Source organism: Ischnura elegans, chromosome 4 (genome assembly GCF_921293095.1).
Source record: "Ischnura elegans chromosome 4, ioIscEleg1.1, whole genome shotgun sequence".
Lineage (NCBI taxonomy): Eukaryota > Metazoa > Arthropoda > Insecta > Odonata > Coenagrionidae > Ischnura > Ischnura elegans.
This window is the reverse complement of record NC_060249.1, coordinates 129,812,324-129,835,842: the sequence shown is the minus strand read 5'-3', so window position 1 is coordinate 129,835,842 and position 23,519 is coordinate 129,812,324. Positions and strand designations below refer to the sequence as shown.

General features: G+C 43.3%; 1 protein-coding gene across 1 annotated transcript in view; it reads right to left on the bottom strand.

The window, feature by feature from the left end:
- LOC124158053 (zinc finger protein 316) overlaps window positions 1–23,519 on the bottom strand; it is a 224,286-nt gene that overhangs the window by 52,252 nt on the left and 148,515 nt on the right. The window contains exons 4-5 of the mRNA XM_046533219.1: window positions 21,122–21,508; window positions 20,311–20,480 (exon numbers count right to left, since the gene is read on the bottom strand). Of these exons, the coding sequence (XP_046389175.1) occupies window positions 20,311–20,480; window positions 21,122–21,508 (557 nt within the window). The remainder of the gene's footprint in view (window positions 1–20,310; window positions 20,481–21,121; window positions 21,509–23,519) is intronic.

The window sequence follows — 23,519 nt, the reverse complement described above, 5'->3', positions numbered from 1 at the left end:
AATAACCAAGATGTTAGATCGGCTACCATCACATCTATCCGGCAAAGTTTGAAAAGCAATTTAGAAGACTGTGAAAATGGGAAAGATAAGTTATCGCGTTGTTAAAAATACTTCGTAGTTATGAATAGTCCTGATTTGAATTGCGCTGTAAATTCTAGGTGCAAATAGCTCTAATCGTCGCGAAGGCGTGGCTTTTTAAAGAGCTCTCACATTTCACCCCCTCCCACCGCCCACTTTCTCCGCCAGCATAACGCACGCACCCGGGATTTCACACGCCTGCAACCAGGATCGTGAACGCATTGTAGTGCGAGGATATATCGATGTCCTCCCCGGAGCTTTCTTAATCAAGATACAGCGGAAGGTTTATAAGTGAACTCGCAGCTGATTCACAGCCCCAAGTTCCTTTAATGGAAACTCCATTGCATAATGGCCGCTGCTACGAAGAGTGTTATCGAGAAAACACTTCCAAACCCGATGCGGCTCAATTCATCGGGAGTAATTACATAGCTCCGTTTCGCTGCAAATTTATTGGCCCGAGCCATTGATGAACCTCTTTTTCCCAACAGGGGGTGGCTTCAGACGATAAAGTGCTGGAGCCGTGTTATTGAGACGAACCCCAGGGAGAGGGTGGGGTCTGGCGTGGGGGTTGGGGGTGGCTACTGCGGTGGGGGTGAGTCAAGGGCCCAGAGGAAAGCACCACGGCGAGAGGGAGTTTCACAGCTTATGCATGAATAAGCTGGGAGACGCAAGAGACGCTGATGTTGGCTACATGCTACATTCAGGTTGCTTTTGATATTAAGGACAGATTTATTTCCAAATGAGAGGGATAACCTCAGCTTACGACCCGAAACTTGTTTGACCCACGGGAGCAGGCAAAAACGATAAATACGAGAGATATTTTGCCGAACGGATGGTTATAGCATCTAAATTTCCCTGGAAAAATTAAGTAAATATATGATACAATTAGTCTAATCCCCTGACCGGTGAATACCTCAATTCATTAGTTATACATGCAGGTAAGTGCTAAGTGTTCAAACATCCCCCGCCACGGGCCTATCGAGGCGGCAGTGTGCAGATGTAGACGAGTCGTGGAGTGAGATTGCTCGGAGAATAGGACGGAGATATTCCCATCCCCCGATATGAAACGGAGCAAGGCTCACTTACAGCAAAGCACCCCAGACGCAGATGCCGCTGATTAGAGTGGCGATTTCATTATCTCCTCCGGCGGTATTTTATCTTTAATTGAACCTCGGTGCATTGAGCGTCGCCAGCACACCATCCGACCCCTTTCCAATGAAGATGCATCGAGCACACGCCCCAAGTGCGAATGGGGAGGAATCATCAAAAATGGGGGTATTTACAATTGAGCGAGGGAAGAAGCGATGCAGAAAAGCGCAGATTATAACTTATCCTCCTTTATCGCGGATATCAGGCAATGAAATCTTAATTTCCTGGAATAGTGATCGTTGAAAGATTGGCGCTCGTTGCCGCACGACACTGATGAGAAGTCTACTTTACGCTCCGATTTCTATAGCCTTCCGAGCAATCAAGATTTATTGCTAATGGACTACTCCCAATCCGAGTAATAATTATCGTACCGCACGGAATAAGTGTACGGTTTTACAAGGATACTCGGAAGAACCGGTTGTTCCGTACATCCGTAAACACAGCGTAGGGTACTAATTCTTTCCTGAAAGCATTATTGATGCACTTTAATAACCACTGCTCCGAATTCATTGATCTCATTTAGATATGACGAGCCTCAACTTCTCAGGTAGAAGAGATTTTCAGAATAGGATTAAAAACAAGTAATATACACCTCATATGTAAATGAAGTTCTATTGCTACCTGTCAACCTTCGCAGAGTTTAATTATCGGAAACCTGAGTGTTAGGACAGGATTAGGCGTCTTTCCGCTTCCGCGGAGGCGGAAGCAGAAAACAAATCTGGATTTACTCCTTTTTTTCCGTAGGATTTCGGCCATTTTCAGCCAAATTCAGTTTCCTACCCCTTCCCACAATCTCTCAGTTTCGGAGCATCATAATGTTTACTTTAATTAGCCTTCTCCTGCACTTCACTATTTTTTATGCTGCCGTAGTTCATTGTTCTGAGCTTTTTCCCATCGTTTTCTTTATTCTCTCCAATAAATATTTTTCTTGAAATATAAGCGCTGCAGACACTAAGTAAATATTCAATTTACAGAACGAGAATGATTATTTTTGAAAAATTAAATAAATAAAATCTTTTAGTCGCGATGACTTAATGGTCACTATCCTTCATGGAAAGGATGAAGATATGTGATAGGCAGAAAAAGGCCTCCAGTGAGATTAATGTGATGATGCGTGTAAATCAGAATAATTACGTAAGCGATAAAAGAGTACTAGTAGCTGATTGGGTGGAGAGCGGCGTTAAACTAATCTGAAGGTGATGATGATGAAACGAGAACTCTTCAATACTTCCAGAAACCAGGCACAATTTACTGCTGGGGCGGTAGCTGAACTATCCCATGAGATAACAGCAGCCCCCCACTCTGTCACTCCGCAATAGGTTGGTATTGTTGATAATTGTTTTATTTTACCATTATCTTTTGATTTATATGCCTACATTGTCCGTGATTGAGTTTTTCCTGTCAACTATCGTCATTTGTTGAACTATAGCATTAATTTGATTTATTATTATATGTTATATTAGCATATTTTTTATGTATTATTAAGTTAATTTAACTTTTGCTACACATTTTATGCCGCGAAGGTCCAGCAGCCCTCGGGAAAAAAGCAACTCTATTCTCTCACAATCGCCACATCTCTAGTTCCGTCGCTTTTCTGAAACGGGGGCGCCACCGATCTATAAGTGGGTAGGGCGGGGAGGGGGATGGAGAGGCCGTGGTTGGAATACCGAAAAAGAAGGGGCCACTCTTCCCCTAATTGGATCGCATTCCACGCCCAGAGTAATGGACCAATTAGATTCTTCGGCAGGAGGGAAGGTTAGGCGAAGGGGAGGCGAAGACCGAAGAAGTGTAGCCCAGACGAGGGAGGCCTAAGAGCATACTGCTGCTCCGATATTTCGTCGGAGTCCCTGCCTCGAGTGAATATGTATGCGGGCGTATTACCGACTGGCTGGGTGGGCCTAAGGACGAATGACGGCCCCCGAAGACGGATAAGCACACCGTTGGTTGACACATCCGACCGGGATCGTCCAAAAGTAGCCACACGGAACCATCGCCCTTCACTCTTTGCTCCTCGACCTCATCTCCATTTGGGAGACTCCTGAGACATTCCTACTTCCTCACTATCATTTTTTCCAAATTAAATTAATAGGAAATATAAGTTTTTCCCGTAGAGTTATTTTTATCCCTAATCTAACTCCGTAATTTGATTATAATGAGTCTATACCAAAATTACGATTTTTAGCAGGCGGAATTGAGAAAACTGAGTCACCTAAGAAAACAAAGGAAGCTTAGGTTCCATTTATCTCCAAAATCGAAAATATGACATTGATTTTCAAAGATCTCCCACCAAAGTCCCACCAAAGAATATTGATTTTAAAATGGCCATATTTTAATTTTTCACGCCGTCAGACAGACACAGTGACTGTTTTATGAATAGATGGTTGCGACACACATACACCTCACTTTAGCATTGCTTTTTTCTTTTCATTTCAACACACGCTATCCCTTGGTACTGTGATGAATATGGAAGTAAAGAAAAATCGAGTAACTACAGGTCAGGCAAGTAATAAAAATGACATAAATGGCCAAGGTATTAAACGCAGGTCGAATTATCTGGATGTAACGGCTGATCAGGGCGTGGGTCACGTGGTTGATTCACGCGTGAAGCGGCCCCTTATTCAGAGGTCCACATCGCCATCTCATGCACACTGGCTCCGTTTCTATGGAAATTCCATCAAACAACTCACAACACTCCTCAACAATCTACACCCCTTTTCCTTCTTTTCGATAAAAAAAACAGCGAAGAAGCGACATCCCGCAGTTATTGATGCAAGCTCTCACTTGCAGATGCACGCGTCTCCGCGCGGCCGCCTAGCGTCGAACCCTTGAAGCTTTTAGCACGTCACTTAACCGTTGCATCGGAGCGAGCGGATGAAATATAAGCAAATCATACCCTTGTCCGGCCTCACTATTTACTGCCACTTCCTCATCCTATCCACTTCCTTCCATAACCACTCTGAGAAATGATTATATTTATAATACCCTCAGGGCTGCTCCCCGATAGTAGTAGCCATCGCCAGGTTTACTTACCGCCCGTATCCCATGCATTAGGATGTCTAAGGAAAATGAACCAGCGACCTGCGTATCCCTAAAATGGAAGCAAGATATGTCCAGATGCAGCGCGTATATTTCGACGCAAAATTGGCGAACGGATGAGCGTTTGAACAAGGGATAAGTTACGTGGAAAATGAAGACGGTCAAAGTGGTCCACACTTCGAGAACATATAAGCCGTCCTTGTCAAATTCTCATCTAAAATATTAGCTCTTATCCATAATCTTCACCTGTGAGATCAATGAAAAAGCTAGACAGACTTGCAAAGAGATTTAAGTACAAAATATAGAATTCTCTCTACTATGCTTTGAAAAGGCTTGCGTTTTTTGTCAAAATTACCACAGAATTCCATGAAGAGGTCGCTCATGTGGCCTAACTATGTAATCAGCACGTTATCCGCTGAGGCTCATGAGATACGCTACTTTTTCATGTCATGATGCGAGTTTTTCTAGACATTCTAACGAAATTTATCTTCCACCTAAATTACAGTTTTGCGGGTGAGCTTGCGTCCGTATCATTTCCATGAGAGGAGGAGTGTGGAAGTGTGGAAGGATAGGGTACAAAATTCAAACGCAAGGATGACAATTCAATTTCAAAAAAATGCCCGAAAATTTAGACGCATTCATTACACCTTTGAAAAGTTCGCTCATAAGGAGAAATGGAAGAGGAAACTAATGGAGATAATTTCCAAAACTGCCAATTTTTCTCAATAATTCAATATTTATAGACTGCTACTTCAAAAAAGTTAATAAGTAGACATTCCATACAATCAGAGTAGAAAATAAGTTTTATTGGATAGTATAACATCCGTGAACTAATACAAGAAGATGATGACTTGACTCCTAAGGTTATATTCGAGACTATTGTTTCGGAATCTTCAGCTTTGCCGACAGAGAGGTAGAAAGACTACGAATAACACGGACGTGGTACGCTTATCTCAACGGAACAAGCATGATCTTATTCATGGTCCTCAGAGTGACAGGGAAATTAAAATACTACCATAAAAAGTGACCATAAAAGAGGGAAAGATACCGGTTCCGCGAATCTTTTCACCATCACATTTCATTTCATTCGGATAATTGGTCAATGATGTCATCCATAACTTCGCCTTTCGGACCCAGCACTAAGTTATATCAGCTCTCGATGATGATTTAATTGCTTTATACGACTCAAGGTGAAAATTAATGGACACAAATTAAAAAAGTGATTCTTTTTCGCAAGACTAAAATAATATCGAAGCAAAATATGTCTCAATAATCCTCTATCGCATTGCGCACCCTGAAGAATTCAAACATTAATAAAACGCGACATTTTTCTATCTGTAAATTGATTACATATTAATTAAGTACCGGCATACACATAAAAAATTGAATATTTTTCCTTGAAAAAGTATGGAGATGACAAGGCATCCGTAGAGGTTTCTTATGGTAATTTTAGACTGCTGAACTTTATTTCTGATCTAACGTTCCAGGGTTAACCATGAATAAGCTATTGCAAGAGGAATAAAATATAATCTGGACTATTTATCGATCGATTAGTGTACCACTCTCTCATTCCGTCAAAAATCCAATCGCATTAATATCAGCTAATTTAGAGTCATCTGTTTGACTATTCGTTCGTATTCTGAAAAATCAATCAACTTGCTAACAATTCGAAACAAAGAATGCACAAATATTCATCAGTTAGAATTGATATTTTCTGGCTAATTGCTCTGGCAATGATAGAAACTGTTGTATGACAAAGATACTTCAAATAATACGGTGTTAAATCATTCAAAATTCCTAACAGCACTTCAGCTTCGAATAGTCAAAGAAGTTCGAAAACAAGTCCACAGGATTGATAAAAAATCGCATAGGACAATAATTTTGAACTGAGTCACAAGCGGTTTTTCCATTCCAAACCTCCTAACGTTTTACGCAAAATCCCCTGAAATTTGCCTTCAAGAATGTGCCTCAGTGGTGCAATTAGCCGCTTCCCCGAAAGACAAAAGTGTGTCCCAGATCGAGCCACTGGATTTTTTCGCGGAAATTTCACCCTCTATTGGAATAACTGGCTCTAGGGCGATTTATCAAAACTAGACTCTCCGGCCGTGGTCACCCTTGTTCCAGCCGTCCCCCTTTCAATCCTTCGACCAACCTCAACCAACCCAGCTTGTACACCCATGACGGTCTGCTCTCCCTCCCGCAAGCACATTCACTTCACACACAAAATCTCACGCGCCGCACTCCGAGGTTTACTCGCGCGGCAAAGGGCGGCGGAGGGTTGAAAGTGGAGAGGAGGCACACTATTATAGGATTCGTTACCGCCGCCTCGCCACGACGTCCTCATTGTTTTCAATCAGCCAAGCGTTGAGCGGACGGACACCACTTCCCACGCCGGGAGACTCCCTTCGCATGATGGACACTACACTGGCCTCCCACCACCCCAAACACCCACCCCATTACGCCTCCAACGTCATCCCAAAAACTACTTCAAGCCACACTGTCAATTGTACCGTCAACCATGAGTTGCTAGACGGAAGAAAAGGATGTGAACAACTCAAAAGTAAATTCATCTTATGTAATTGTAAGACCGGTATTGCAAACGTCGCATTCACAGTAATTCAGCTTCATTCCGCAGAGCCATATAACGATCTTTAGTTGTTGGATCGCTCGGCTTGTAGAGACGGAAAAAAATCGAACGAAGTAAACATTCTCACGGATTCACGCACTCGCATACGGAATAATATATATATCGCCCCTTCCGTTCGAACCACCCAATCTTCTTTTCCAAAGTTCTTCCCCAATCCGGCCGCTCCGAGCGACGAGGACTAATTGCGGGTGGAACGACCGATTTCGGAAAAGAGCCGAAAAGATGACCAGCGTGTACGTGTGCCCGAGTAAGAATGACTGAGATTGTACGTGAGATTGGCGTCCCAAAATGAGACGCCGCCGATGCCAATCTCGGAAATCAAAACGTCGCCGCCCGTCTCGAGATATTGAAATCTAATTGCGCTCAATAGGATGAGGGAATGGGAGCGGATTGAATTTCCACGACCTCTCATAAGGGACGACCAAATAGAGGATTTTAAACGAGGAAATATTTGGAAAAAAACAGTCGAATGACGAGGGAATGACGTGAAAAGCGAACGCTGACCAAAGGACGGCGACTCGAAAAGAATGTCTCCTCAAAACTGGACTCGTAGGAATTCCGGAGAATTATTTTTCCAAAAGAAGCATTTTCTGAGCTTTAATTATCCAGGGTGAGCAATAACTCACAGCTAATTCACGTCAGGACTCTTAATATAAACATTTCGGCAAACACCTAAAGAAATATTTCCAGGATTGGAAGCCAATTAATAATGAGGTGTCCTTTTCGTCTTTACGCATATTTTATTGCACACTCCTGAGCTAATTAGAAGTTATGAGTTTCTTAAGTAACATACTTCAGCTTATAACCAAGGAAGAAAATTTAGTCACAAGTACATGTGGAGTCAAAAGTAATCGGAGACGATTTTGTTGCCAGAACTATTCCCACCCATTGACTTCCTCCAAGCAGCAGATTTCAAATGCAAATAGAATTTCAATTGTACTTGTAAAGTTAAAAGCTGACTTATGCTTGGGTTGATGAATGAATTTAAGGAAAAAATATATTATTTTTTATTGTAAAAAGAATCTTTTCGAAAGAAAAAGCTTGCAAGCAACGCAATGCTCCGTACATTAAGAGTAAACAAAGTTATTTTGCCTCTTTTGGGGGATTGGTTTTTCAGTATTAATTTTTTATTTATGTCAATTTTAGTTGTCTCTTTGATCACATTGAACATAAAAATCAAAGTAGAATAAGGATAACGCAGGGTTTTACCGATCTGGGGCAAAATGAGCTCTTTCTTTCATGGTTAAACTTTTTTTCGGGCGTTCTCTCGCAGTACTTCTTTATGAAAGGACAACATGGGCGAATATTCCTCGAAAATTTGAACGATAATCGAAGCATTCTATACGCAAATCGCATTTCAAATATATTGAACCGATTAAACGGGATGATGCGTAAGAAATCCATGATAACGAAAACCATTTTTCCATATTTCTCTGGAATTACGGGCCGACGGCATTCATGGCAATTGGGAACTGCGGTTCTTCCTTCTGCAAGCGTGTATTTCCGCACCAGCAAATGCTGTCCGTGCAGCCCACACCCCGGGATGAATAGTGTGGTACTGGCGTGCTCCATAGTGGAGCAAGCATACTTATCGGTCGTCGGCTGGACTGCGGGAAGGCCTGGAGCACGTGTGTGCGTTAATTGGACTCCTTGAGATACTGCGAAGGGAAGACGAGGAGGCTGGGCGCATGCGCATATAAACTAGCACACGTGCGTGCACAATATCCCCGCCACCCACGCTCGCGGCAGGCGCACGTGGGACCGCGGAAGGATGCGGGAGTTTGTCACGCAGCGACGCCGCTGACGGAGCGACAAACCTTGCGGCACGAAAGAATGCATCGCACCGCACCCTACCAGAACATCTGCCTTCGAACGTCTGTCTGACGGAGGGGAAATTGCCGTGGAATATGGAAGTACTGAAAATGACGTTTATTCTGTCGTGGTGCTCTGTGTACACATAAACAGAGAGCAAAATGTGGTTGCAATCCAAAACCTAAACGCAATCTTGAAATCCACAGAAACGCATTGATTACCAAATTGGTACCTTGATAATGACACTACGTGTCGAAAGCGGGTCGGTACTTTAGTAAAAAAAATTGTGTGGAAGGTTACCATTTTAGTTTATCCTCATGGATATAAACATTTCCACCCGATATCGCCGGACACTGTGAATTATAACTTTGAAATGAATTTTAAAACTGTCTCAGTAGGTACCTATTTCATTGAGAATTCAATTTTGGGAATTAAATCTGCAATCAAAGTAAAAGAATTTAAGCAAACCCATTTCTAAAAGTCAAACAGTTGTAAGGAATTTGGCGGGAATCAGTTTGTCAGCATTCCACCATTCGCAGACACGAAGGAGCGGATGGCATAAGAGGGATATCACGCGATTTGAGTTCCCATCAATTTTGGGCGTTCGCACAAAACTCGATCTCGATCCAATTGAATCTGAGGGGGGGTGTGCTTGAATCGTTGTTGTTTAATTATTCGTGACCAAACTGGAGTACAAACAGAGGTTTTTTTGCGACAACGGTAGGCACTATTCAAGGAGGAAAATAGCAAGCCGGAGTCACAGAAAGAGTGGTGGGAACTGGTGGATTCTTGGGCGTATGGGCGCATTTCATAGTGGAGGAAGTCGGAGGAAGCTGAGGAATCCGTGAGAATTCCCCGTCCCGCTGGTCCAAGAGGGCAGATGCTGTCCCTTCCTTTTGTCTGCGCGGTTATTCGCCATGGAAAGAGACGATATTCCGGCAGCGCTTTGGCTCTGCGGGACGCTGTCCACCATTGTTGCCCAGCATCCGAGGAATTTCACGCTCAATTGCACAACAATTGTCGCGGAAAAATCTTCGAAAATCAAAGCTCAAAACCCTAAATTCCCTTGCATCATTTTTGTTCCAGTCTTCTGGGAGGACGAGTTTGCTTTCGATCCTGTTTCCCAGCATATGACTCTCAGTTTGAGAGTAAGACAAAGTGCAATGATTCAATGGAAAGCTTACTTATTCGGCAAAATGTTACCATCTCTTTCATTTCAGTTTATATCCCATGGACATTTTATCAATCCTTTAAAAATAATCCAAATACAATTGTAGAAAATTTTTTGAATAATATTTGAATTTATTTTTATAAAATATAAATGGTTTCAATAAAAATAATTCAAGGGAAATATCTGCAGGAATATAGAGGAATAGACGAAATTTATTGTAATATTTATTAAGATGGAACTTGTACCAAACAGTTTGATACACCCTCCACTATTAAATACGTAGTTCCAATTGGAAATCTTGAATCAAACTACCGGAAATATAGCTATCGTTGGCGTCCAATCAAATATCGGCATCCTCATTTGCATCGCAGCCTCAGCCTCGTGTCCCGTCTCGGCCAGAATGGTAACGAGTTGCAAGCAAGACTCCCCGCAGCCATCTCTCTCAGGCCAGCATGGATTGTATCTTACGGAAGCAGCGTTAGTCGTGAGGAGCTACGCAATGCATTCAAGGTTAAAAAAGATAAATCCCAGAGTAATAATACAATTACTAACCGGTCATAAATTACGCCTCTTCCTCGCCTGATGGCTGAGAATCGGTCTAGTTTATGAGTCGGCCCCTTCAGAAGTCCGTTGCGGCGCTAGGAATATAATTCGTCGTCAGGATAATAAGCCCGGCCGAAAGACGCGTTATCGCCAACTTCGAATATAAATACGATTAAAGCAGTGATAAAAAGGAAGGGATTTTCTCCCTATATCATGGCACCTACTTTTTTCTCGCCCGTATCTCAACGTGTTTTTTTTCCGTCCGCAGCCCGTGGCCGCTCTTATGGGACCGAAATCGTAAAGATCGCGGCCGCGAGATGAGTAACGAGGTGGCGCAGAGTGCAGTGCTATGGAGACGAATGAAAAGTGACCTGCTGGTCGGCGCAAGGGGAGGGGAGGACCAAAGAATGCACTGTTGCACCGCGGTGCATTCTGGGGAAGTGTGGGAACGGAGGAGAATTTCATGCAACGCAACGCAAACATTCAGACTTCGAATACACAATCAAAAATCTTATCTCGAAAACATAACACACAGAGCAATTGACGCACAAAAAAACCAGCATTTGAGGAGACTTGAAAGACTCTGCGTTGATTTTAACCTGTTACATCAACTGACGACTTACTGCTTTTGAATGATGCTTTACCAAAAATGATTTCCTTTTCTACTCCTTCACATCATTCACTAAGAAATTGTATTCACTGTCAATAATCAATAATTTTAAAAATTCCGAGTGCCATAAATTTGATATTATACCAATCTTATTATTTCAACGTATTTCTTAGCCCTAAACTCGTGTAGATTTAATTCTCAAACATTTAGTTTCCAGCGTGTTTTACACGCTTCAGTTTGCGAACAGAGATAGAACAAGGAATTTAAAGGCTTGTTTTCATTCAGCTTAAATTATTTCATCGCACCAATTATTATGCTTGAAGAAATGTTAAGTTATATGAATGCAAGTGTTGATGATGTCCCACGTAATATCGGATGAATAGCGCGCCATTTATGATGAACGGACTGATTGGCTACACGTTGAAGAGCGGAGATATAATTGGGGGAACTATGACAAACAAGAAAGACACTTTTTTTCACCGGACGTCGTTCACGGTTCCCCGGAGCATACATTGCATTCAAGGCGGCGGCTGCGAGTGTCGTGGGACACGAACAAGACTGATCGGGGTTTTCGCGGTTCAGCAGTAATCGGAATTATGAGTTGGCCTCCCTCGGCTCTGTGTCTCTCGCGTATCGCGCCAACCAATCTCCTTCTCAGCATGGCCAAGGGATGGGCGGGGTCCTCTCTCTCTCGAGGGCCACTCTTAACGAGATGAATCTCTCGAGCACCTGTCAACTCCAGTGTCACCTGCCGGACCCAAGAGTCTCTTTTTTTCGGCGATCCTCACTCCGTCTCCATTGCCAGATGATGCAAGATGAAGATCGTTCCTTAGTTTAGTGCCCGCTGGAGGAGGGGCGGTTTGGGGCGGCGGGGCTGAGACTACACAGATAAAAGGGACGACGGGGGATCCTCTCTCTTTGGTGGATAGGTGTGAACTGGCCCGGCTGGACTCGCGTGCTTTTGGATCCGTTTGGGTGCGGTCCCTATAGGCTCTAGAGTAACCGCACCCGACCATAAATTTCGATCAGAGGGTAAGTATATGTAAGCGTGAGCGTGTTCGCGCGATACCTTTCAGGTGCACCTACTTCAGTTGCATGAAATAAGTGAGTTTAATAGCCAGCGCGCTTGTGAAGTCTTTTTTCAGAACGCTGGTAGCATAGTAATGTCAACATTTCTTCCCAGTGTCATTATTAATTTCCAAGAACATAAAAGAATATACTTAGGATGTGCCAGTTGCTCTTTGGTGATACGAATACATACCGATAAGTGGCTCATTCTCATAAACAATTGGTTCACTCTCATTTGTTCACTACCTCACGTTCATTTCCTACGAAAATAGAAAGTGCAAATTTCTGTAAAGTTTGTTGTTTTAGTGAAAGTGGCTCAGTACGCTACAGGCATAATGTAGAACTTTTTATCTTTAACTTTCTAACTACAAGAGGGCATCACATTCCAAGCAAGTAAGAGTTAATTATGTCACTACAGTCACCTATAGTCACCTACAGTCCTCCTAAATAATTTTATTCTATCTCTCAGAGTACTTGAGAAAGAATCATCGTTTTGAAAGCCGATGTCAGAATGAGATATCTATATAAGGAAAGTATATCTATACCCTCTTGAGCACATGAAATCAGAGCGTTTCCTTTGGTAGTGATTGGCCTTCTGATGGCAGAGTACGCGGGTGGAGGCTTAGCAACCGAAAAAAATAGGAAGGCTAAGGCATCTTCTTCGCGTGCAATGAATTTCTATGGGAGCTTTTTACAAATAAGACTACTGTTCAAATAGCCCCCACTAAACCGTATGCCCGTTATGTTTAAACCCATTATAAATCAGTACTTATTCCTCAACTGGAAATAAGACTGCTGTTGACGGTGGAGTCAGAGAAGTAATAGTTAAATATCTTGTGCGTTGAAAGTCGCAGTGGGAATAAATAAAAGACGAATGACGACGCGCGGAGGAATGAAAGACAGTTGATCGGGTAAAGAATGGAATTTATCCGTCGAAAGAAAGCCTTCTCGTGAACTGCAGAGGGATGTTCAACTTGGAGTGGGAAACACCGGGGTGATTCATAGAACACTCCATGCAGGCCTACCTAAACCGGCAGAATATGTATCGACGAAAGAGATGGTGTCCACGGAACACCCAGCTGGAGTGATTGTGGTCCCTCCCGTGGTGATCGTCCGGTGGAAAGGCGAAGGAAGCACCCATCTCTCTCGCGCTGGTGACCTCTCGCCGGGGACAACGATACGCAGGAAGTGCGCGTAAGCAGTGTGCCCCTGGACGGCGGCGGTCGGACATGAGCCAGTCCAGAGGGAACTCACGGCTGCTGCGATTCTATTTTTTGCTTTATTTTCCCGTGAACATCTCGTCGTCAGCCAGAGCGACCCACTCTCCGCGCAAGAGGACAGCCAAAAGCTTTTAGGCACTCGGTCGGAGATAAGGTGTGGGCGGGTGTGTGTCCTTGGCAACGCAAGGGAGGGGGTTGAGGTTGGAATCGAGAAGAGGGAGGAATTGCAAAGCGTAAGGGGGAGTGGTCCATTGTGGGAGGCGAATATAAAAAGAATTGGCGAGAGAGGGTGGGTCCATTTACATTCAATTAATTAGGACAAGGGGTTCCGCGTTTAAGCCGAAGTTTGTTCCGGATGAGTGGTCGATGCGATCCAAATGTATATCTGATTGCAAATGACTCTTCCCAAGAGACTTCCTTCCATCAATCGGGGTTTGAAAATGCTCAACTGACCTGTAACTGATGGCTGTAAAACCAAAGCATTCCTTTTGAAATTGTCGGCAGCTGACATCATGTTTTTTGCGCATGATCAGCTGACGGATTTATCCCGGCGTGGCCATGAATCTAAGTTCACGCTTTTCCGCAGAAAAAAGTAGAAAAACGAGTTTGAAGGAGGGCGTGATTTCAAGAGTACGAACGCAGGCGTGATAAAGAACGAATTCGGCCAGACACGTGACTATTCATCATTCCTTGACTTCAGCAGAGAAAGTGGAGGCTGACATCTAAATAACACCTCGAAAACCAGAACGGAGAAGCAATAAAACTTTGTGAAACACACACGAGAAGCCTTCAAGCAACTTGAAATTGATTTACTTGGAGGTCATGCCTATCCATCTACTGCAAGATGTCTTCTACCGATAATTTCAAATCAGATCGCTATAAAATATCTCTTATTAGATATTCCTTTCTGCATAGCATGCTTGCGAATCAAATATGGAGGATGTATACACTTTTCTGGAAGTTCATGAATATGATCAGGCAGGCATCTCTAGGGTGATTGGCTAACTTAAGTCGTGAATCGTGAAGGATGATAATCACAATGAAATATGACGCTGATATCAGAAAAACTTCCGGACAGCGCATCAGGACAGCGAAAGAACATCCCAACAACGTTTTAATACGGTGAGCGGGCGGCAGTTCACTCCTAGTTGTTAGACGAGTGAAAGATGACGCCCAGGCCATGTTTCCTTCATAAAATCCACAGAGCCGGGATAATAATTTTACGCTGAGGTTTCAACTTGATTTTTTGAAGGTTCTTTTTTCTTGTAAACTGCCCTAAAAGGGAAATGGAGGGTTGGGGCAAATCAATGCTCAGATTGTGGCACAGCGCATTATGTCAGCATTCTGGCTTAGACACAGATATTCGGCTTCACAAGTCAAGTGTGCACAACCTATCCGCGGGCCCGATCGAGAGGTGAAAGGGGAGAGAGAAGGCGGTTGGCGGGGCGCGCTCTTCATTCAGGGGCGAAGGGGTGGGTCAAACGCACCCACGTGGTCTCCACCCCCGCCTCATTCACACAACGGCCTCCCCCTCCTTGCAATATCCCCCGCGACCCCACCCCATCAACCCCCTCAATCCAATCACATCTCCCAGCGAATCATCCCCGCGTTATTCCCCCCCATCTCCACTCTGCATGTTTCAGATCGCAGAGGAATGCCTCACGAAAAGATCTTCTTCAGAGAAAATGTGCAGGCTCTTGGTGATTCATGACTCCAAGGAGCACATACACTCTACCACGAATTATAGCCTATCGTAACTAAAACCAATAAGATCACAATGAGGAAAGAGAAAATAATCTTAAGCTATATGCTTTTCGTTTGCAGTTAAAATATATACTGAAGGATATTCTTGGGCCTTTTTTAATATTTGAAAATACACACACACGATTCCTCTCGGAAAAAAGACCTTCTTAAATGACACAAGCTTGCGGCTAAGTACACCAAAATTAAGTTTCAGCCATGCAATAGGCAGCACAAATGTTTAACATCCTTATGGAATACATTGTACCTTTTTTGTACATTCTATCGTCTTGATTGTTAGGAGAAATACACGATGCACTCGCTCTGCATGTTAGTATATGATGGCTTCTGGAATAATAAACACATATTTCTGTTTTTCTGGCCTACTGTCCTTACGAGGTTACATAACGATAATAAACAGAAACCTCAAACCGAGGATCACCCAATTTATGGGCCGCCCGTCAAAGCTAAAAGCCACCAGCCACCGCCACTGCTGCCCGTTAACCAACTCGGCTGGCGACACGCCGGGTTATCCTTGCAAACGACCTAAGGTTGCCGTGACACTGCTCTTGAAAGGCGTGAAATACTATCAAACTCATCCGCGGCCAGAAACTCACCCACCGGGCAGTACAAGCGATGCGAAACCAACCGGCGCCCATCAGAACAGCAAAATGGGTAGTCCTTATTCAAGAGCTCCTATTATGGCAAAAAAAAAACATTTGGTGGAGTGCCACTTGACCCAGGATGGCATCCTTGTTAAGCATGCCTGGTGAAGCAACAGGCGCAGAACGAAACCGGGGTTTCAGCCGAGTTAAGACCTCGATCACAGAAGAAGAAAGACGACGGTCGAGATGTGTTACGGCGCGAGATTATTACCATTTTGCGTAGGCTACAACTCTTCATCTTCCTCTGACCGATTCAAATTTGAAGCATTCAGAACTCGCATGAAGTAGTTGGAACGAAAAAATGTATGAACGAGGGAAAAATGTTGATAAAAGGCTTGCTTATGAATTAATGGCCCGCTACCGATAAATTATACACAAAGTTTATGTAATATACATATGAAGCCCACATTAATTGAATATGAATTAATGGCCCGCTACCGATAAATTATACACAAAGTTTATGTAATATACATATGAAGCCCAAATTAATTGATTGAACCAAAAACAATTCATCAACGTTTCATCTATTCATTAAAACCTTATAGCGATCACCATTGGTGGAGCTACATCTAACTTTAATTATTCCTTGAATCTCCTAATTTATGATTGATGACTCAAAGATTATGCACAGTAAAGTTATTTCCAAAACTATTGAATTCCCTTGAACGAAGTGGATTTTATTATAGTCAATTTTTCCAAACCTACTCTATCATTATTGAAAATGTGATGAAACATTGGATTGAATTATTTAACAACAAAGTGATAGAATTTCGTAACGGGCTTGATCTTAGTGCGAAATGAGAAGTAGGTGCCTTTCTACTACTTAGTACACAATGGACTCGCTCCTATTAAAGTCGAGTTGAAAATGTAAAAAACTATATCAAAAAGTATATTTCTGTTCGAAACAAAGTTTTGATGAAGTGTCTTCCATGATCTCGGATTTGAATTTAGAAGTGAGCCTGGAAAAAGAAGTCCGAAGTAATACTACGCTGATAAATCGATAATCTGGGAACGATGAGCAATTTTTGCGGGTGTTAAACTTCGAAGTGGTGAAAAGGGAATGAGGGATGTTCACCTGGACTCATTTGGCCGTAGATTAGGGGCAAGCTCCCTTTACTCCCCCACCCTTTCCACCCTCCAATCACGCACTGGCGATCGTCTGACAATATACGAGGGGATGTTATTGACGTCCTGGCAAGCGCTCCTTCGCGACACTGCCTTCGCGTGAGCAAAACATCTCTCTTCTCGAGTGGCCGTTGCGACAACGCTTCTCCCCTCGACCCCCGCCCCCCGACGGGCGTCGCATATCGGCAGAAATGAAATCGAAAACTGCGACCTCAACCGGCCGCGCAACACACCACGCTCCTCCCTTGAAGGGCACTCTGGAATGCGCACTGATCTTGGAAGCGAAAATTATAATAAATATTCATGCGCGTGGATTACGCAAATGAATGCGTCGCTGTCAGTGAACATGTCGCGAGACCTGGACACGCAAACATAAGGTGACACTGGCGAAGCTGTCTCCGCTCTCGGACATGCGCACAAGACTTAACAGTTTCCGCAATCGAGGAAATAATCCAAGAAAGTTTCTCTCCTCACCGCCTTACAGAGCAGCGCCATCGTAAAGCAGATGTCACTGCAATCGACCGTCCACGAATACGCTGACTACACACATTAAGCAAATTCTCAATTCCATGGAGGCGCACTAACGGTAGTTTATTGTAAGTTATATAAAAATAATGAAATAGAGAAGAAAATTATGAAAATTCCACCACGGAAATCAAAGATTTATTCCAGAAAACATAGTGACGGCACAAAAATACATCATTTAAATTATAATTCTGAGCCTTTGGAAAGGAGATAGATCGAATTTTATGCTATGAATATCCCAGACTGATAACTATTGTTCATGTATTGGAATTATTGTAAAAATATTAAACACTATATTCTCTGTTATACTTTGATTGAATGCCAAGTTTTAATCAATAGAAAAAGCTGTGAAACAAAGCTGTGAAGCATAGGACAAGGGAAATATACATTACCATACTTAGTAAACTATTGCTAAAATCCTACACGTATCTAGCAGTAAAAACGAAATTTTTCTTCTTATATTATTAAAGGTACGAAATCGTGTGGAACCTGACTGTGAAGATGCGATCGATACTAATGACTTCAGTCAACTTTGCTTTAATACATAGCAATTAATGAATTAAAACCAAATCAAAGACTGTGAGCTCATAATGTAATTACTTTTACAATTACGCATAGACCAGGGATGTTTTTATTTCATAAATTAGTGTGAGACAAAGTTATTGTTTTATTGTGAATTTTCCTTTTAGATGGTAATTGTTTGCACCGTTCACATTAAAATACAATACTAAGCTCTTAATGCCATTTGGTGGAAGCTATAAAGACGACCAGCATTCTTTTGATTGCGGTGCGGATATAAAAACTGTCACTGTGTACATGGCCTCGTAATCACTCGTTCAGCTCCACTTTCAATCTCGCCTGCTCGCGGCGCCCCCCTCCTGTTCCTCAGAGGCAATTCATATTAATTACCTCGCGCATAAATTGACCACGACGTCCCCATGATCCATTTGAACTCGCGATGAGTAAATCACTCCTCCATCCCGATGTTGCAGCTGCGACTACGATCTCTTCCTCATTTCCACCGGATGAAATGGATTCCTGTTCTAAACCAGTATTCCCACTCATTTGCACCCAATAGCCGTCGCCAACTCCGATACTCCCGTTTCTGTTCATGTAGAGGATATTTACATTTTGTATTGCATTAGAAATTCAAAATAGGTAAGGAATGACGCAGTAGGCCTTGTAAAATTAGTATTGTGCATTGTAAATCATGTAATGCTTCGAGGAGACGATGAATTTCATGACCGTAAGTTACCGACAAAAATATAAACTTAATAATGAGTGACATAAAAAGGATCTCATTTAGCATTTCCCTGAAGCATAACCGAGGATCCCTATTCCAGTGTGAAAGCTCATCGAAATATTGCAAACCACATTGCTTGAGCACGTACAATTAAAAAGAGTTATCCACGTGTACGGAAACTATTAAGAAACATACACAATCAACTCGATCCTTTTTTCAATCATACATATCTTTAACGATTCTGAACAATAAGATCTTAGAATGTGGAGAATTTATATCCATTTGATCAGCTGGAAAAGAAATACCCATTAAATAGCTCAAATCAATGTGAAAGATCATAAGTTACGTTCTACCACTGGGAATTAGTAAACTTCATATGTATTGTAGCGCTTAAAATTGTATTTAAATTAAGGGTTCTTGAAAAATATAGGTAGCAGAGTTGCATAGAAAAAAGAAGTATTCATTTCACAGCCATGTTCCAACCATTCTCTACTGACGCTTTAATGGGGATGTTTCAGACGCCCACATCCATGGATGAATATGGCTCCGCGGGCATTACGTTCTCCATAATTACCATCGGAGGCCTTTCCGATAAATCAGGAAGCCCGGTGGGGTAATCTTGGACCATAAACAATGCGATGGCGAGCACTTGGCTGGGCGGGGAATCGCAGGGGGTTGGTTCGCGCATGGGCGTCGTCGAGGCAGTGGCACTACGATCGCTTGTGATTCCCATTTGACGGGGAGGCGATAGCGATCGTGGCGTCGCGGCGGGGCGACTTCCTGAACTGCCGACCGCATTTGACTACCGTTGGAGGCGATAGGAGCCGACCCCACCCAAGACGATGGCGTAAACAACTAATTCATTCTAAAAGGTGGCCAATTAGTCATTCAAGTTCGAGTGAAATGACACCTGTTGGCAGGCAGCGAAGGTCGTAAAATAATTTAGGATCATAACCTCAGGAGGGAGAATGCCATTCAATTTCTCATCTACCTACTTTGCAAGCCAACATTTGCCTCATGATTTATAAATTGGTAGTAATTGCAATTAAAATGGTCACTTATAAGTTAAAAGGTTCGACTGAAGTTCACAGAGCAAATAAAATGTGCAATATCAACGTTAAAAAAATATTTGACAAACAGGGTATTGCAGCAGATAATCGCATGGAAGAGTCGTACTCCACGCTACTGAAATGACATTAGAGTGTGAGCTATATTACTAGCACCAGTAGAACTAAGAATGTGTTGGCAGATAACAAGATGAAGAGCAATTACTTCCATACATAATTATGTAGCTTTCACAACAGACAAAAAGTGAATTATACTTGGTTTCAACCCAAAGATAATATTCCACTCCTCCTCGCAAAGCCAAAATCCATAGGCTAAACGTATGTATAAGCCATGGTAATACTAAGGATCCGATGGATTTTTACTCCGGTTATGAAGCCTTAGCCTGTTTGACAGAAAATACTTTTTCACCGTTGATAGGATATAACCAGTCATCGTTTAGCTGAATGGAAAGCTTTCCTCAGATTAAATTTTGCACTCAACATAATTTCTCAAAATCGAAGCTCATAAAATAAAGCATCATTCACTGGAATAATAGTCAAAGGGGACATTATTATTTCCCCTCTTATGTTGTTCATTTTTAGTCTGAACGCGGTTGACAGTCGGGACTCACCTTTATGTGCGTCATGCGGTGGTAGTAGAGGTTGGAGGAGGCCGTGAATCGCTTGCCGCATACGAGGCACTGGTGCGGCTTCTCGCCGCTGTGGATGCGCCGGTGCGTGTTCAGAGACGATGACGTCGAGAATCCCTTGCCGCACACCTCACACACGTGCGGCTTCTCCCCTGCACCCGTCGCGTCATCAGGCATCAGGTCATACAGGGAGAGGTAGGAAGAGAGAGAGACGTGGTGAGACGTGATGGCTCCACCAGAGACTTCAACGCTCCTTGGAAACTTCAACACACGTCGGAAACTTCAACGTTAGGGAAATATGGGATCCGAGAGTTATCCTCGGAAAGAGTGGGGAGCAAGGAAAAACGCGTTACCTTGATAGCTGACAGCCGGAAAATGGCATGACTGAAACTTCACGGTGTATACGGTAGAAAAACTTATGAAAGATAGCAAAATTAACGCTTATAAAAATGAGAAAAGATAAATTGATTCAGTCACATTGCAAAGCATAGGATAATGATGGTTAGCTAACGCTACAAAGAAGTTGGCTGCGTGAAATGAATTTTCCAATGGAAGATTTCACAATGGCCTATTACAAAATATGTATTCCGATGGGTTCGAGACGAAATTTTTAATTATTATAAGTTGAGTCCTGACCAATCTTTTAATGGAAGAAATTCACTACCAACGAATTGAAAAATTTAGGCATGAATGTATAAAAATTATTTTTGGTGAGGGACGGTAAATTAATTCACCGAAGCAACCAGCGAAGCAAAGAGCGAATGAATGATGGAATTGGCAATTGCGGACTCACCCGTGTGCGTGCGCATGTGTCTCTTGAGCAGCGAGGGCCGGTCGAAGGCTTTGCCGCACACTTCGCACGGCAGCAGGGTGCGTTCACGCGTCTTCTTGGGCGGCGAGGCGGTGGGCGAGGAGGCGGAGCTCACGGCCGAGTCCGTGCCTCCGCCCCCGCCGCCCCCAACCACGCCCTCCGCCCCCGCGGCCCCCGGCCTCAGCACGTTCGGGTCCCTCTTGAGGTTCTCGATGTCACCGGCAGACGACGCCCCCGACGAGCACGAGGCCGAGGAAGAGGCGAGCGAGGAGGAAGAGTCGCCCGAGACGGACTTGCGCTCGTCCGAGTCGCTGGGCGGCGTAATGAGCACACGGGACAGCAGGGACATGGACAGGTCCAGCGGGGAATCTGGGGGGGAGAAGGGATCATGATGAGCATTGCACATTAAACAAAATACGACAACAACAACACGTAAGCAAAGGCTGACATCGGAATTTATCAAATCATTCCAGATGTTTCCGATATCTTTCGGATGTTTAAAACAATGCACCATGCGGATTATTTAAAGATATGAGTTCAATTTTGAAAAATAAGCAGCATATAATGAATTAGATTAGTTCAGCTCTTGGCATTAGATTTCCATTTGGTCTTGCTCCTCCCAAAAGGCTATTTTGCAAATGATAACCACCTTCTTTTAAGCAAATAATATTGACATGATTACAGTCCCTCAGTCCCTTACAGTCACTCGGAAATTATTTTCAGAAGAAAATGACAGTTTTAAGCAGTAAAAGCGATCAAATGGAACTAAGGTCATTAAATTTTCAGTGATTGAGATAAGGTAATTTATCAGTTGACATAATTCTAAATCTCATAAACTAAAATTCTAACAAACTATTTCAATAATCGCAATCGTATAACCTTTTGTCTTAGCATTTCATTTTTATTTCACAAGCATTTATTTTTTATACATTGATTTATTTTTTTGACTTCCTTTCGCTCAATCACAAAACAAAAGGCCCGCTAAGGAGTGCAGTAATAGGAATTTCAATAATTCAACTACTGCAGTGCAGTGGAACGATGATTTATTGATATCTTACGCCAAATAGTTCACGTAGAAACAATTAGCCTAGTTACCGTCTGTTGCTCATGCATTCCATTGCATAGCACAGCAGACTAATCTGGCGACAGTTTGAGTCGCTTTTCACATTAAACCTTTAAACCATTCCTTCGTTTGAAGGGAGCGCAAAAACCTTCTCAAAGCTTCCGCCATAAATCCTCAGACGCAGAACGATAATTCCGACCCTTTCGTGCCAAGGGTACGAGGCGGGTGAAGGAGGGGGAAGAAGATTGCTTGATTGGTTAATCAGTGGTGATCTCAAAATCAGACGATTAGCAGAGAGGGGGAGGGAGGTGGTCATTATATTAAACACAGCTGTAAGAGTCCTCTGCCGCCAAATTCTTCGGAAAAAGAGGAGAAATTCCTCGGATAGAGAACGGTTTGCCGCGGATGGAGGGAGAGGGAGGAAGAGTGGGAGGAGGTATGCTTCTCAGGGGTCGAGGAAGAAGGGGTTTGTGAGAAAATGGGGAAAGGAAGGTGAGGGGGTTGACGGAGGGGGAGGGAGTCAAACGAGGGTCGTCAACGAGGAATTCCGGCAAAAGAGCGCGGCATTAAACATCCCCCCTCCAACGGGAGAGGTCATCAATCCCCGAAACAGTGGCATTGTTTTCATTCTGGATCCTGAAGAGGCCTTCTCCTCCGCTCCTCTCGCTTGCGGGGGGGGGGGGGGGGGGGAGAAGGGCCAACAAAGGACGGAGAGGGGGGGGCAGCTCTTTTTTTGGGGCCGTGCAAGGCAGCTGGAAGCACTGATTGACGATGAGGAGTGTGCAAATATGCGAGCAGCAGCCGGAGCATATGGTGGGCAAAGACGGTCTGCGGATTGACAGTGTGGGAGTGGGCGGAGACGGTATTTGGGATCGCGGAGGGAGGGGAGGGGGGAGGAAGGGGGAGGGGAATAGGGACGTGCAATCGAAGGAGGAGCATTCCAAAGATGATGGCGAAAATAGAGACATAGACACCAAAGTATGCTAGATTTTGTTTCTCCCCAACTGAAAAAGCAACCTATTCACACTCCATTTTCCACCCAGCATGAGAACGATGACGGTCAAAATGAGACTGATAAATAGTGCCACAAAATCAGCTGCCAAGATAGGAATTGATTCTGGAAAGTATGAAGATTGTCTAAGCAAGTGAAAAGTAACATTAGATCTATAGACTTCAAAATTTTGATTTAAAAAAAAAGTACTGCGATAATGCCTCAGGTAAATATAATAGCATTAGATAGATTAAGGGATCCCCTGATAGTAAGAATAAAAGGTTTAAGATGAATACAAGGGTATGCGAAAATATGATAGAATTTTT